This window comes from Mya arenaria, chromosome 12 (assembly GCF_026914265.1).
Source record: "Mya arenaria isolate MELC-2E11 chromosome 12, ASM2691426v1".
Taxonomy (NCBI): Eukaryota; Metazoa; Mollusca; class Bivalvia; order Myida; family Myidae; genus Mya; species Mya arenaria.
In genome coordinates, this window is record NC_069133.1 from 21,139,218 (window position 1) to 21,155,386 (window position 16,169).

General features: G+C 34.7%; 2 protein-coding genes across 2 annotated transcripts in view; both read right to left on the reverse strand.

The window, feature by feature from the left end:
- Positions 1-8,143, reverse strand: part of LOC128210531 (shematrin-like protein 1) — a 15,595-nt gene extending 7,452 nt beyond the window's left edge. The window contains exon 1 of the mRNA XM_052914879.1: positions 7,792-8,143. Coding sequence (XP_052770839.1) covers positions 7,792-8,143 — 352 coding nt within the window. The remainder of the gene's footprint in view (positions 1-7,791) is intronic.
- A 6,283-nt stretch (positions 8,144-14,426) lies between these two features.
- LOC128210532 (keratin-associated protein 21-1-like) lies at positions 14,427-15,611 on the reverse strand. The gene is made up of 2 exons (XM_052914880.1): positions 15,260-15,611; positions 14,427-14,434 (listed from the first exon to the last, which is right to left on the reverse strand). Exons 1-2 carry the CDS (start codon positions 15,609-15,611, stop codon positions 14,427-14,429), a joined length of 360 nt encoding a protein of 119 aa, XP_052770840.1.
- Between the last annotated feature and the right edge of the window lie 558 nt (positions 15,612-16,169).

The window sequence follows — 16,169 nt, forward strand, 5'->3', positions numbered from 1 at the left end:
TTCTGCAAACATATATATTTGATTGCGCTTTATTGAAATGGCAAAATATATATTTCATAAACCATACAATAAATGAAATAAGAAGTGGCGCGTTGTTGCGCGTGGCTCATCTTACATGGGGTATGTAATCGGGTATTTCTGATATAAGCTTATCTTAAGAAATTGATTCCGACAATAAAAGCCTTTTTAATTTTTAAACAGGCATACGTATACGATGACATGTACATTTGAAACATTTACGTACCATTGTGGTGAATGAATAGTGATCAGATCGTGAAATAATAAAGAACACATTTAAATCTGATTATCAAACTTTTTTGTTTTAAAGAAATCATTTCATAATGAAGAAAAAGTAATGCAAATGTCACTTATAGGTTAATTAAAAAATCGTCCGGACAATGTACTCATAAATATTTTGTACGGACAATGTACTCGCTTTGAAAATTGTCCAGAACTTTTGTTTAACACGGAACTATCACTTGAAACTTACAACGAAGTAAACATTTGCAAATTTAATCAATGTTTTGTAGACTTTTGTTTTATATTCCATCTTTTTGCGCTAAAACACACGGAAATCAGACTGATACGGACAATGTACTCGCATAAATAAAATCTGTATCGATTTTCAGGCTTAAACTAAGCAAACCTTTGAAAAACAAAACACACGCGAGTAAACTGTGTTACAATGCGGGTACTCTGCGCCTATTCTAAAGATCTTACCTTAATATTTACCATCCGTAAACGCCAAGTTTATGTGTTGATGCGGTCGAATTATTCGCCATCTTGTACGGCCAATGTACTATAGTGATCACGTGATACTCCCATGTGGCTTATAAATATGCCCCCATTTAAATGAGTATCATTGGTATAAAGAAAAAGATAAAACAGGAGCAGTGTTCAATAAAATTATTATCCTTATCATTAGATATGCCTCAGTGATTCCTGTCAGTCTAACGGCCAGTTATTTTTACAGTCCAATGAAAAAACTCAGAGTCTACTCTTAAACTTAAGATAGATCTAAGTTGGTTATTAGATACAGCTGGTGATGATGACTGAAAAAAATATTTGAGGACTAATTTAACAACCAAAACCGTAGTGCTTTCATCTAGTTGGTTTCCATTGACTTTTCCACGGCGGTAACTCCAACATTAAACAAAAGACGATTATTGTGTTTAAATAAATATGTGTTTCTTGTTTTTAATGTATTTTAAGTCTAGTTTATGAAAACTTATTTATTTTTACAGCGATGTTGAGCAGGTTGTTGTAACTTTTATTTATCACTCTCGTCGGCACGATGTTGGGCGAGAGTGTGGTCTTCCGTTGTGGGGGAAGCCGGACTTAAGCCGGATATTAAATGTACTATGTATTTTAATTATAGTATAATATACATACAGTAAGAAAACAGTACAAAACATGCCCTAGTATTTAAAGTTTATAAATATATTATACCTCCATCCAATATGTCAATTTATTAAAACGATGCTTAATTAAGAATACTTCCACCGTCTATGATTGGCATACTCATTTGTGTTGCTAATTTAATGTATAGCACGTGTAAATCCATGCCATCTATTAAAATGATTTGTATTAGTTCGTCTGTTTGTGGGTTGAGAGTCTGGCTGTTCGTTGACTGCGACTCCTTAAGAACCGGTTATATATTCAGCCAAACTTTGGTACACATATTGCACGATAGAGTATACACATGTCCAACAACAACATTTATACTTCTACATTGTTTTATTTACGTTCATTTTTCGACTTTGAAACAACATACGAGGGTTATCGTTCGCTCTTGTTTAGTAAAACGATGCATAGGCGTACAATGCTTTGCATTTTATTTCAGAATGCGACAGAAGAAGTCCACACTTTCGCTCCATAGACCCAAACAAAAACGAACTAGAAGAAATACCACTAAACGAGGCATGCAAAATGATATAAACCGTTTAACAAAAAGCGGAAAACATTTTTACCCAGCAAAATTGTTTTCTCCGGCAAAATGTCATACACAAGTAATTCTCCAAGGAATGACACCAGTTCTATCTCCTTTGAAATCACCATTCCGTTCCCCTCTCTACAAGGTTTCGCCATCAAAATACAATTGAAATTGCCTGAACTGTAATACTGAGAATTAGAATCAACGTATAATATGTTAGTTTGACAATTTCATTGAAGTTATCGTTGTCGCTGTGTTGTCACGTGTATGTAAGACATTCGAAACCGTCAAATAGTTTACGTGTGATGTCTTCTTTTTCACCACAAGTATAATAGTGCATTGCTTTTTGATATATTCAGTTTGTGTTAACCGACGAATAGGTGAATAAAAAGAAACTATATATGTATTTATTTTGATTGTATTCATCACAGACTATTTATCACTATTTTGTAAATTTATAGTTGCACATTAACAGTTCATGGCACAAAACTTTTCTAGTGGTGTTGTAAAGATGAATCAAATAACAATGTGAACAAAAAACTATATGCATAAATATGATCCTGTAAAATAATATGGCAAATATATGGCATTGCATGGCACCACATGAATAAACGTCAAATTTACTACATCTAGATTATTATGCTCTTTAAAGTGCAATCCAATGTCTCTGCATTTTTGATTTGCTGCAGAACGGCTTTCCACAGCAATGGTATGGCGCCTTTTCATCATGGATGTGCTCGTGTTCGTTTACCCCCGATCTGCTTTTAAATACCTTCCCACAATGCCGGAACATCAATTCTTTTCTAGACTCCTGAAATTAATTTCAATTGGTTTATTACACATTTGCATGTTTATGATAGATGGTGGCAATGAATTTAAAAACACACCAAAAATACGTTGGATTAACAAAAATGATCAGGCTTAGGCGAACCCCTCATGTCACCTTTCGCATATTGTGTCGATATGGCATATGTCGTATTCATGACATACCTCATGTAAAATGAGTCACGCGCAACAACGCGCAACTTCTTTTTCCATTTGTTGTATGGTTTATGAAAGATATATTACGCCATTCCAATAAAGCACAATCAAATAATTATATATGTTTGCTAGACTTCTAATTAAAATTGACATAAATAATCGTTAAAAAAGGCTAGATTAAGTTACTTAAAAGCACTGCGCTCTATGGCGTCATACAATGTCGCACGCGCTTTTGGTGTAATAGTACAAAAGTTTGTTTTAAACGTCATATGAAGACTTGAAGAAACAGAGTGTGATACAATAGATCCGCGTGCATCATCCTAACCCTGTAAATAAACTTCTTGGATATTTTACGTACTCGGTGTACCGATACACGGGATACAACTTACCTCGGTTGAACCATTCCTCAGTACACTATTTAACGTAATTCGGTTTGAACCCCCGACCTTCCGCGCCGAAACGAACGCTCAACCAATGATGGACGTTGTGGTGTGTAAGCTTATTTATACTCGCACTCGGGGGGGGGGGGCGTTCGGCGAGTGCTCCGATAAGATAGTTAGTCCTTTCAGGTTTTTGGAGCTGAGTGCACAGACAGAATGTAACCCTGGTTAGGGCTACCCTGGATCTTTAACGGGCACCAGTGTAAAGCACTGTAACATGGGACCCCATGTAATGTCCTTCTAGGAAGACAAATAGTAGTTGTTTAATGGTACGGCGGGGAATCGAACCTTCGACCCCTAGATTGACAGTGCAGTGTGTAACCACTAGACTACGGACCCGCGTCTTGATCTTGAACCGTATTCAATATCAGTCTCATCCCTGTTTTTAGACACGCCTCAGTGATATCCAGTCCATTTAATGGTCAGTTATTTTTACAGTCCTTTCACAGCATTTACCTTTTGCGTTTTATCTTTATTTAGGATTGGAGGGTTAAGAGTAAGGTTTGTTCACTTAAACTGGTTTAACCCCCAGTAAATTTACATTTTACTGACCGTTCCAAGGCGGTACCTAACAATCCTTGATAAACATACCTAGTTTTTATATATAGTTGCACCAATTTTGTTATATGGTTGCGAGGTCTGGGGATTTGGAGACATTAGCACAATTGAAAAAATACAAACTGATTGTATGAAGTATATTTGAAAAGTAAAGAAAGGCACACCTCTTAAATCTTCTTGAAAATTCGCTTAATGATCAATATCAGCAATCTTGGAATATTACTGTAAATGAGTCGCCAAAGTGTTACAATTATAGAAGTTACAAAACGGATCAAAAGTTTGAAGATTTTTATGGTTCAATTCCAGAAATGTTTATCCAACCGCTCATAAATCTCAGACTTTGCAATAATTATTTGCCCGTTGAGACGGGTCGCTGGCATGGTATTCAAAGAATTGACCGAAAATGTACTTTATGTAACTTAAATGACATTGGCGATGAGTTTCCTTACATTCTTAAATGCACCCACTTTGCAAATGAAAGAAGGAAATATTTACCAGCTATTCATAGAAATGATGTCAATATAATATCTTTCCAAAGGATAATGTGTGAGAATGATTGTGAAAAGTTAAAACTCACAAGCAAATGCATATCTTTTGTATTTAAAACATTGCGAAACCCACCTGGCAATATAAGATGAGTAGTTCGTCGGCTATTATAGTGTTGTTCAAGTGTATCTTATGTCATTCCAAATCCAAATGTATTATGCTTAACATCTGAAGCCAAAAACTTGGTTGATTAGCTGTTGTTTTTTATGTTAAAATGATATTATATCATAATATAATTTGTACCTCTATTTACATGTATAATATGGTTGAGCGTAATAAAAGAAAGAAAGAAAAACATACTTATTAGTGATATTTGAGAAAAAAAACAACAACACTTGTTTTCTTTAATGAAAGAGTGTTAACGACTAAGCCTTCACCAGCGTGTGTGTTCTGATTTATTAATTTAGAGAGCGTCTGAGATTAACTCATTAATTGGCTTTATTAATTTGGTTAGTCAGCGGTTCGCGCGTGCGCGTTGGCTAACATCGGTACATTTACTGAGCTATTGATGTGACTCGGTCATGGTTTGTAAAATGCACTACGAAATAAAGTGTGGTAAATCATAAGGAGTGTTTAAAAAAATACCAAATTTAATTACGGCTGTGGTATTGCGTGATTGGTTAATTGACATTATCACGTGATGCTATCAATGTATCAAAAATAGGTCAACATATCCAACGCTTTTGTTAAAGTCCCGGAGGCCGTGTAGACTAGATGACATTTTTCCATTTTTTTTATTGACTTTACCGGCGTGAGTTCGAACCCAACTAAAACCAAAATACTTTTTTATTCTATAACTGTATGGCTGCTGAGCTTGTGTCTGTATTTTTCACTTTAATATTGTAAAACTAACTTAAAGTTGCATGGTTTTAAAAACTGAATAAAAGAATAATGGTAAGTGAAACGAAAGGATTAATAAGAGAAAACATATATAACAGCACGCGCAGCTTGTATCTGATTTCTCCCAGTCATCATGTTGTTAACCGCCGTCAGGTGTTGATGCAAGTATGTATTGTATGCAAGAAAAAATGCTTTATTCTGCTCGAGTGTAAGGTATTCGATTCCACGAAAAAGGTTGTCTATTGTTAGCAGAAAAGGTATTATCCCGGATTATGTTTTATGCTTTTACACCGGAAAGAAATGTTTAACAGTTTCAACTGACCCACATTTACAGAGAGGCGAGTCAACTATTCATTTGTGATGTGATCAAAGCCAAGAGAACAGCATCCAAATCCAAAATCATAAAGAAGTTTTTGAATATTAAATAGCTTCGTTGACCCGCATACTATTTTGTAAACAAGCAAAACTATCTTTGTTGTTGAGTGAGAGAGAGAGAGAGAGAGAGAGAGGGAGAGAGAGGGAGAGAGAGAGAGAGAGAGAGAGAGAGAGAGAGAGAGAACTGAGCAACTGAGTCCCTGCGTTGACAAGAGGAATGTGACTAGCATAACGCAAGATAGCGATCATGAGTTTGCTTTGGATGGAATTAAGATGAGATGGATAGCTTATAGCAAGGTGGAGTTTCATCTTATCTATGTTTCCTTCGTCTCGACGAAGTCTTCCAACCCAATTTGGAACGAAGGTTATGAATCTAACATAGCTTTCTTGCCCTGTATATTATGCTGTCTGCCTTAGTTTGAAGATATGCAAGTCTATCCTTCAAATCATTATGACAGTTGCCCCAAACAGCATCCGACTACGTTTAGGGCGGAATGAAGGATATTTACATTCTTTTAAGACTGGTGCAATCTAATTTGAACTTCAATGACCTCAATTGCTTTACGTTGAACTGTTTATAATGAATTATTCATAAATGCTTTTTTTTCAAAACGTCATAACATTCTGACGTCACGAAGCTGAGAAATAACATTTGTTATGAACTTGTTGACCAATCTCGTTTAGAGTATACCACTTGTGGAATACCTGTAGAATCTTTTAGGAATTATTTAGTAAGGACACTTAAAACGTTTTTAAAACCCATCATTCTTGATAACTGCAGATGTTTCTCTTTGCATTTTTTTTTTTTTTTGTAAAGTGATACAGATTGTTTGGTCATGTAACACTGTCCAACACTGTCTCTTTACAGCACGAAGTTTAGTATAATACAACTTATTGTCTTTTCAGTTCATGTCGATGGAATAAGATCCTGATTATTTTTTGGCATAATCACTATTCTGTGACAGTTAATTCCAAGCAATAATAACATAGGAAGAAAACTGATGGGAAGATGTGTTTCTACACCTTCGCCTCTCAAGCTTGCATATATATGGTGAAATGATCATTTTTAAGCAAATTGAATATAACATGCTTAGTTCTAATATACAAATTCATTTTATACATACTCTATATATGTTTATAACAAGTGAGACAACTCACTTTCTGTTTCTATAGTGACTGGTATTAATTTTTATTTTGATAAGGAATCACGCGACACAAATTGTAGTTATTTAGTATATTTTATTGCAACAAAAAACATGACTGATTTCAGTAGAATGGAGGTGCCGGTGTTTAGTATTCTGAAAGAAAAAAGAAAGATAAGTATGATAAACACATACATACATGAATAAATTTAGATTCTGTTTAAGAGCAAAAGAGGAAAGGCAAAATTAAAACGTTTCATAAACTCTTGTTTTATTTAGTCTTGAGGACTTTTTAGGGAGTAAAACATACATTCTTTGCGACATGTTGTGGGGAAATAAGCACTTGACCAGATTTTATAAAAGAAGATTTTATTAGATTTTTGACCAAAAAGCATGTGTATTTTTGGACGAGTCTGCAAACAATATAACTTTGTATAAATGACCAACACTACCTATTCAAAAATGTCTTTTGGATCTTGATGTGATCTTAAGACTTATATTTAATATCATAGTGGAAGAGGTTGATTAAATGTATTTTCTGGGTACAAAAATGCAAATATCATTCTTAAAATACACAAGGCCTCAAGCCACTGTTGATTGGGTATAACTGACTTTTATGACACAATGACATATTCATTTTGTATAAATACATATCCGGAAAAAAGCAAAGTTTTTAGATTAGAGATCTATTTTAAATCTTTTACATAAGCTTGCGAACTACTGAACCTAAAAACTAAATAAAAATTTATTTGTTTAACATTTTATGTTTTTTTTTGCTCTTTGGAATTTCTAAATCAACTAAACAATAATTGTAAAGGATCATTTAACTAAAATTGAAACATATTGTCCCACTGTCCCAAGTATTGTGGCCAATAGTTGCACTTAAATTTATCAAATTAAAATTCGCACGATCAATTTCATTAACTTCAATTGATCATAATTTTATAAGCCATAACTGCTTCCTATTGAAACGTACTTTTTGCATGGTATCCGCTATAGCCGCCACCGAAACCACCATGGCCACCGCCGTAACCGCCAAACCCGCCACCGTAGCCACCGTAGCCGTTATATCCGCCGCCGTAGCCTCCACGGTAGCCGCCGCCATACCCTCCTCCGTACCCTCCATCGTAGCCGTCATAGCCACCTCCATAGCCACCTCCATATCCACCTTTATATCCTACTCCATAACCACCTTTATATCCTACTCCATAACTACCTTTATAATCACCTTTATAACCGTCGTCATAGTCACCTCTATATCCCTTTATACGATAGGCTTGGCAGGCCACGATAGCACCAAACAGAGCAAGAATTGCTAGAACCTTCATGGTGCTGAAAATATAGAAGTCAGTGTTGATGATGTGTTTGAAGTGTAGCGAGTTAAGCGAGTACGATACCAATTCAATTTCATTTAATAAGAAATGGAACTAATTGGGACAAGCCCCGTAGCCAGATCTCAAGATAATTGGATGTAATTTTCATTGCTTAAAAGCGATTATTTGGTATAACATTACACTTTATACACTTAAAACACCAAGCCCATTGGGTAAACCGTGGCCTTACCCAGACATAAGGCTCATCATGACTCTAATGGAACATAAGATAAATGGGATCGCAAGTCTCATTGAGAGTTCCATATTGATCATATATTAAAACGTCTTTAAATGCTATAACTGTGTAAAGATTTGATTGTAAAGCACAAGTTCTGTGTTGTTATTTTTTATACAATTTAATTAAATCGTTAATGTAGCTAAGCGGAATAACAATTGTATTTTTTTAATTAACTATCGACTACTTACGTTGTACAGCGATGAAGAACAAACGAGACTGTAGCTTGGTAAGGTTGTGGAGTTTTTATACACGACCTGTAACAGTCTGACCGACGTGGTAAGAAACCTTATTTGCAGGCAACAATGAGGAAATGTAAATGGAAAACAATGAAAGCTAATAAATCATATGACGGTCATCAGCGCTTTGATTTGACGAATGGTTTATATAGTACTGTACACTAGGAAGAGAGTAGTGTGGTTGTGAAACACATTAATGTATCTTCACCTACAAACACACGATTGTTTTTATTCAAAATTAATGGTTACAATATGACGTCTTTACTTTGGAGAAATTCATGGCCAATGTTTAATGTTTTGATTTTGAAACAACTGGCGTTTCAATAATATACATGAACAGACAATATCGAAAGAAGGAAGCGCACTAATGTATATCACAATACCGAAAAATTAAGCGAAAAAAAAAGCACTTATCGAATAAATTGATCAACATGCTATTAAATTGATATATACGATATTGATATACATGATGTGCATGTACATTTTTGCAAATAAAGCTGTAATACTGTAAAGTCCTTATATAATTTGATATCATAAAATTGTGAAGTTTCTTATAAGTAGCATATTAGCCTTATGTTTATCGTCATCAAACACATGAGAACATCAGAAGACACTACAGGACATAACAGTTGGACATTATACAGTTCACACAAAATATAGTCGCCCTTAACCGGTGGGCAAAGCAAGATTGTTCCAACGGTTTGTGAGAGGTCGCCCTAAAAGGCAGACACTATAATTGGCGAATTGTTTTTAATTTAATGCTTTATCGAGTTAAACGCAATTGACTTTTATGATCAAAACAAAAAAAATAATGCAGGAAAATAGCGATATTTTGGCTCCTTTTTAACTAGGAAATTTGTGACCACGCACTTAATAATTAAACCCAACAACATTTATTAAGTTTTATATTTTCTATCTGTACCTTTTTGCATCAGCCTTTACACGAAGACGACGAATTAAATGTCCTCAGTTGACGTCAGATCCTTTCTTACGTTTTGGCATGGTGTAGGCCATGCCTCCATGTGTGGTTAAGTAATATAACAACAACAACAAGAACTGTGAAAGAAAAAATGGTCTCCTACAGACACAGGTGATTTTAAAATTCACAAAATATCACTGTTAGGCGAAGCCGAAATGTGTGGGTAATATATCAAGGAAAACATGAGTAGTTGAAGCAGCGGAGTGATGATGAAGATGTGGGATTGATAGGGAATAACATCTTCGCTAATACAGCCGACGATGACAGCGACACGGCCGATGCCTAGATCGATACGACCGACGCCAACTGAATACGGACGACGCCGACACCAACAAGGCCGACGATGACACGACATGGCCGTCGATGATACCTTGGCTGTCACAATACCTCGATAGTTTTCGTAGAAAACATGCGAGTTTAGAAATAAATATCTTGTAATTTATCTTTACACACATGCACACATGCAGTACACAACATTTATGTCATGTACGTTTATTTTGATTTAGGCTTTATCGAAGACTTATGACTTACTAACGCATAAAATTATGTTTCAGGTATTTTTGCAGTTAATATAAATGTATAAACAGAATCTTTTAAATGACGAATTCAGAGCAATTTAGTTATCGAACGAACAAATGTCGATTATCGATGTAAACATTAGTCAACTAATAATAAGATGAAAGCATTGAGTGCTAAGAAAATAAACATATTTTTTGTAAAAGCAAATTATAGGCGAAAAAATGTGTTGCACATAATAACAGTTTATATAATTAATTGTAGGAGGGAAGAAAAATTCAGTAAAATCACAATTACGTCACGAAACATTATTTAATGTCAAAGTCGTGGTTGCTTATGCATTCCATCTGTTGACCACACAACGTAAATAATGATAATTTCTCTCATGATTCTATACATTTTTATATCCTTATAAAGTGCGCACGTAGTAATGACTAAACTCATTTGGATTTCAACACAAAATCTGGTTTATAAGTCAAAGATATCACATGTATTACGGAAGAATCATCCATTTTTTACGGGTCAGTCCAAAACTATTTAAACCCTTTACGAAGAGCAGTCGAGGACTAACGAACAATATCGATAGGCAAAGAAGACGCACAATACTTAATTCAGATATATTTATACCCTATACCATACGATGAGCATATGAGGACTTACAAGCATTATTGCTAGGTTTCGAATACATTAAGAAGCTGAATGAACCGACATTAACAGTTATTTATCGATTTAAAAGTGACATTCAAAACAGTTTTATACTATGTTTTATTTTGGTGTAGACATTCAAAAAATACAAAATTGTAAAAACAGGGTTGATCTCTTTTACATTTCAAACAGTATGATTTTACAATGTTATGAAAGATAATTGACCGGTTAAATTGTACGTTATCATACTCAACAGAATGGTTCAATTATTTAATAACATTCCGTTTAATTGATATACTTCTTTATTGTTACCAATCGGCAATCTCCGGTAAGCAAGTTATCCGATGCAGGTAATCGCCATATTTCGTTCAGGGGCATATTTAGGATTTCATATTGGGTGCGCAACTCGAAACGCCATCCTCTCAGCCCCTTTAAGTATTTGCTGAAAAACAATTCTCTGCGTTGTCGAAGTACTTACATATTTCTTCCATGAATGTACTTGTCATGCATAAGTTTTATACAAACAGCACTTTAACATACAAGCAATGCTCAATGTTAAAGTGCTTCCTGCCGTTATCAAACTCGAAGTGAGATCACAGCGTGAGAGATTTCATGTTGCCTTGTGTAAATATCTACTCTTACTTTACAGTCACTATCAAATAAGAGTGACCACCTATATAAAATACTAATAATAGTATTAACACTTCACTTGGTAGAAATATTATCACCAATATTAGAAGACTTGATATGTGTCCCGGATGCCCGCACTACCATGAATGTCGCATTGAAAGTACATGTATGCCTGAGTTAGTGCAGTGCGAAATGTAAATTTGGCCCACATGAATATTGTTCTTTATTATGCTTGGCGGTAGCTTATAGGACTCAATCGGTGAAATACAAGCGATATTGCTCTTTTTTCAAACAGTGAAACAAACAGTGAAAATATCAGTTTAATATTTATCACGGTTTTGAAATTTTAGACCGTTATCTCGTCCATGGCCGACGTCAGCGCGCACAGGGCATGTAGTTTCCAAGTTATCGGCGATGAATTTCCTTACATTCTTAAATGTACCCACTTTGCAAATGAAAGAAGGAAATATTTACCAGCTATTCATAGAAATGATGTCAATATAATATCTTTCCAAAGGATAATGTGTGAGAATGATTGTGAAAAGTTTATACTCACAAGCAAATGCATATCTTTCGTATTTAAAACATTGCGAAACCCACCTGGCAATATAACATAGTTTTTTTTAAAGATTAGTAGTTCGTCGGCTATAACTAGTTATGTTTAAGTGTATCTTATGTCTTTCCAAATCCAAATGTAGTATGCTTAACATCTGACGCCAAAAACCTGGTTGATTAGCTGTTGTTTTTTATATTAAAATAATATTATATTATAATATAATGTGTACCTCTTTTTACATGTATAATGTGGTTGAGCGTAATAAAAGAAAGAAAGAAAAGCATACTTATTAGTAATATTTGAGAAAAAAACAAACTTGTTTTCTTTAATGAAAGAGTGTTAACGACCAAGCCTCCACCAGCGTGTGTGTTCTGATTTATTAATTTAGAGAGCGTCTGAGGTGAACCATTTAACTCATTAATTGACTTTATTAATTTGGTTATTCAGCGGTTCGCTAATGGCTAATATAGGTACATTTACTAAGCTATTAATGTGACATGGTCATGGTTTGTAAAATGCACTACGAAATAAAGTGTGGCAAATCATAAGGAGTGTTTATTACGGCTATGGTATTGCGTGATTGGTTAATTGACATAATCACGTGATGCTATCAATGTATCAGTAACAGGTCAACATATCCAACGCTTTTGTTAAAGTCCCGGTGACCGTGTAGACTAGATGGCATTTTTCCATTTTTTTATTGACTTTACCGGCGTGGGTTCGAACCCAACTAAAACAAAATACTTTTTTTATTCTATAACTGTATGGCTGCTGAGCTTGTGTCTGTATTTTTCACATAAATATTGTAAAACTAACTTAAAGTTGCATGGTTTTAAAAATTGAAGAAGAGAATAATGGAAATAGAAACGAAAGGATTAATAAGAGAAAACATATATAACAGCACGCGCAGCTTGTATCTGATTTCTCCCAGTCATCATGTTGTTAACCGCCGTCAGGTGTTGAGGCAAGTATGTATTGTATGCAAGAAAAAAATGTTTTATTCTGCTCGAGTGTAAGGTATTCGATTCCACGAAAAAGGTTGTCTATTGTTAGCAGAAAATGTATTATCCCGGATTATGTTTTATGTTTTTACACCGGAAAGAAATGTTTAACAGTTTCAACTGACCCACATTTACAGAGAGGCGAGTCAACTATTCATTTGTGATGTGATCAAAGCCAAGAGAACAGCATCCAAGTCCAAAATCATAAAGAAGTTTTTGAATATTAAAAAGCTTCGTTGACCCGCATATTATTTTGTAAACAAGCAAAACTATCTTTGTTATTGGGTGAGAGAGAGAGAGAGAGAGAGAGAGAGAGAGAGAGAGAGAGAACTGAGCAACTGAGTCCCTGCGTTGACAAGAGGAATGTGACTAGCATAACGCAAGATAGCGATCATGAGTTTGCTTTGGATGGAATTAAGATGAGATGGATAGCTTATAGCAAGGTGGAGTTTCATCTTATCTGTTTTTCCTTCGTCTCGACGAAGTCTTCCAACCCAATTTGGAAAGAAGGTTACGAATCTAACATAGCTTCCTTGCCCTGTATATTATGCTGGCTGCCTTAGTTTGAAGATATGCAAGTCTATCCTTTAAATCATTATGACAGTTGCCCCAAACAGCATCCGACTACGTTAAGGGCGGAATGAAGGATATTTACATTCTTTTAAGACTGGTGCAATCTAATTTGAACTTCAATGACCTCAATTGCTTTACGTTGAACTGTTTATAATGAATTATTCATAAATGCTTTTTTTTCTCAAATCGTCATAACATTCTGACGTCACGAAGCTGAGAAATAACATTTGTTATGAACTTGTTGACCAATCTCGTTTAGAGTATACTACTTGTGGAATACCTGTAGAATCTTTAAGGAATTATTTAGTAAGGACACTTAAACGTTTTAAAAAACCCTCATTCTTGATAACTGCAGATATTTCTCTTTGCAGTTGTTTTTTTTTTTTTTTGTAAAGTGATACAGATTGTTTGGTCATGTAACACTGTCTAACACTGTCTCTTTACAGCAGTATAGTATAATACAACTTATTGTCTTTTCAGTTCATGTCGATGGAATAAGATCTTGATTTTTTTTGGCATAATCACTATTCTGTGACAGTTAATTCCAAGCATTAATAACATAGGAAGAAAACTGATGGGAAGGTATGGTTCTACACCTTCGCCTCTCAAGCTTGCATATATATGGTGAAATGATCATTTTTTAAGCAAATCGAATATAACATGCTTAGTTCTAATATACATATTCATTTTATACATACTCTATATGTGTTTATAAAAAGTGAGACAACTCACTTTCTGTTTCTATAGTGACTGGTATTAATTTTTATTTTGATAAGGAATCACGTGACACAAATTGTAGTCATTTAGTATATTTTATTGCAACAAAAAACATGACTGATTTCAGTAGAATTGAGGTGCCGGTGTTTAGTATTCTGAAACAAAAAAGAAAGATAAGTATGATAAACACATACATACATAAATAAATTTAGATTCTGTTTAAGAGCAAAAGAGGGTTAGGAAAGGCAAAATTAAAACGTTTCATAAACTCTTGTTTTATTTAGTCTTGAGGATCTTTTAGGGAGTAAAACATACATTCTTTGCGACATGGTGTGGGGAAATAAGCACTTGACCAGATTTTATGAAAGAAGATTTTATTAGATTTTGGACCAAAAAGCATGTGTATTTTTGGACGAGTCTGCAAACAATATAACTTTGTATAAATGACCAAGACTACCTATTCAAAAATGTCTTTTGGATCTTGATGTGATCTTAAGACTTATATTTAATATAATAATGGAAGAGGTTGATTAAATGTATTTTCTGGGTACAAAAATGCAAATATCATTCTTAAAATACACAAGGCCTCAAGCCACTGTTGATTGGGTATAACTGACTTTTATGACACAATGACTTATTCATTTGTATAAATACATATCCGGAAAAAAGCAAAGTTTTTAGATTAGAGATCTATTTTAAATCTTCTACATAAGCTTGCGAACTACTGAACCTAAAAACTAAATAACAATTTATTTGTTTAACATTTTATGTTTTTTTTTTGCTCTTTGGAATTTCTAAATCAACTAAACAATAATTGTAAAGGACCATTTAACTAAAATTGAAACATATTGTCCCACTGTTAAAGTATTGTGGCCAATAGTTGCACGTAAATTTATTAAATTAAAATTCGCACGATCAATTTCATTAATTTCAATTGATCATAATTTTATAAGCCATAACTGCTTCCTATCGAAACGTACTTTTTGCATGGTATCCGCTATAGCCGCCACCGAAACCACCATGGCCACCGCCGTAACCGCCAAACCCGCCACCGTAGCCACCGTAGCCGTTATATCCGCCGCCGTAGCCTCCACGGTAGCCGCCGCCATACCCTCCTCCGTACCCTCCATCGTAGCCGTCATAGCCACCTCCATAGCCACCTCCATATCCACCTTTATATCCTGCTCCATAACCACCTTTATATCCTACTCCATAACTACCTTTATAATCACCTTTATAACCGTCGTCATAGTCACCTCTATATCCCTTTATACGATAGGCTTGGCAGGCCACGATAGCACCAAACAGAGCAAGAATTGCTAGAACCTTCATGGTGCTGAAAATATAGAAGTCAGTGTTGATGATGTGTTTGAAGTGTAGCGAGTTAAGCGAGTACGATACCAATTCAATTTCATTTAATAAGAAATGGAACTAATTGGGACAAGCCCCGTAGCCAGATCTCAAGATAATTGGATGTAATTTTCATTGCTTAAAAGCGATTATTTGGTATAACATTACACTTTATACACTTAAAACACCAAGCCCATTGGGTAAACCGTGGCCTTACCCAGACATAAGGCTCATCATGACTCTAATGGAACATATGATAAATGGGATCGCAAGTCTCATTTAGATTTCTATATTGATCATATATTAAAACGTCTTTAAATGCTATAACTGTGTAAAGATTTGATTGTAAAGCACAAATTCTGTTTTGTTATTTTTTATACAATTTAATTAAATCGTTAATGTAGCTAAGCGGAATAACAATTGTATTTTTTTAATTAACTATCGACTACTTACGTTGTACAGCGATGAAGAACAAACGAGACTGTAGCTTGGTAGGGTTGTGGAGTTTTTATACACGACCTGTAACAGTCTGACCGACGT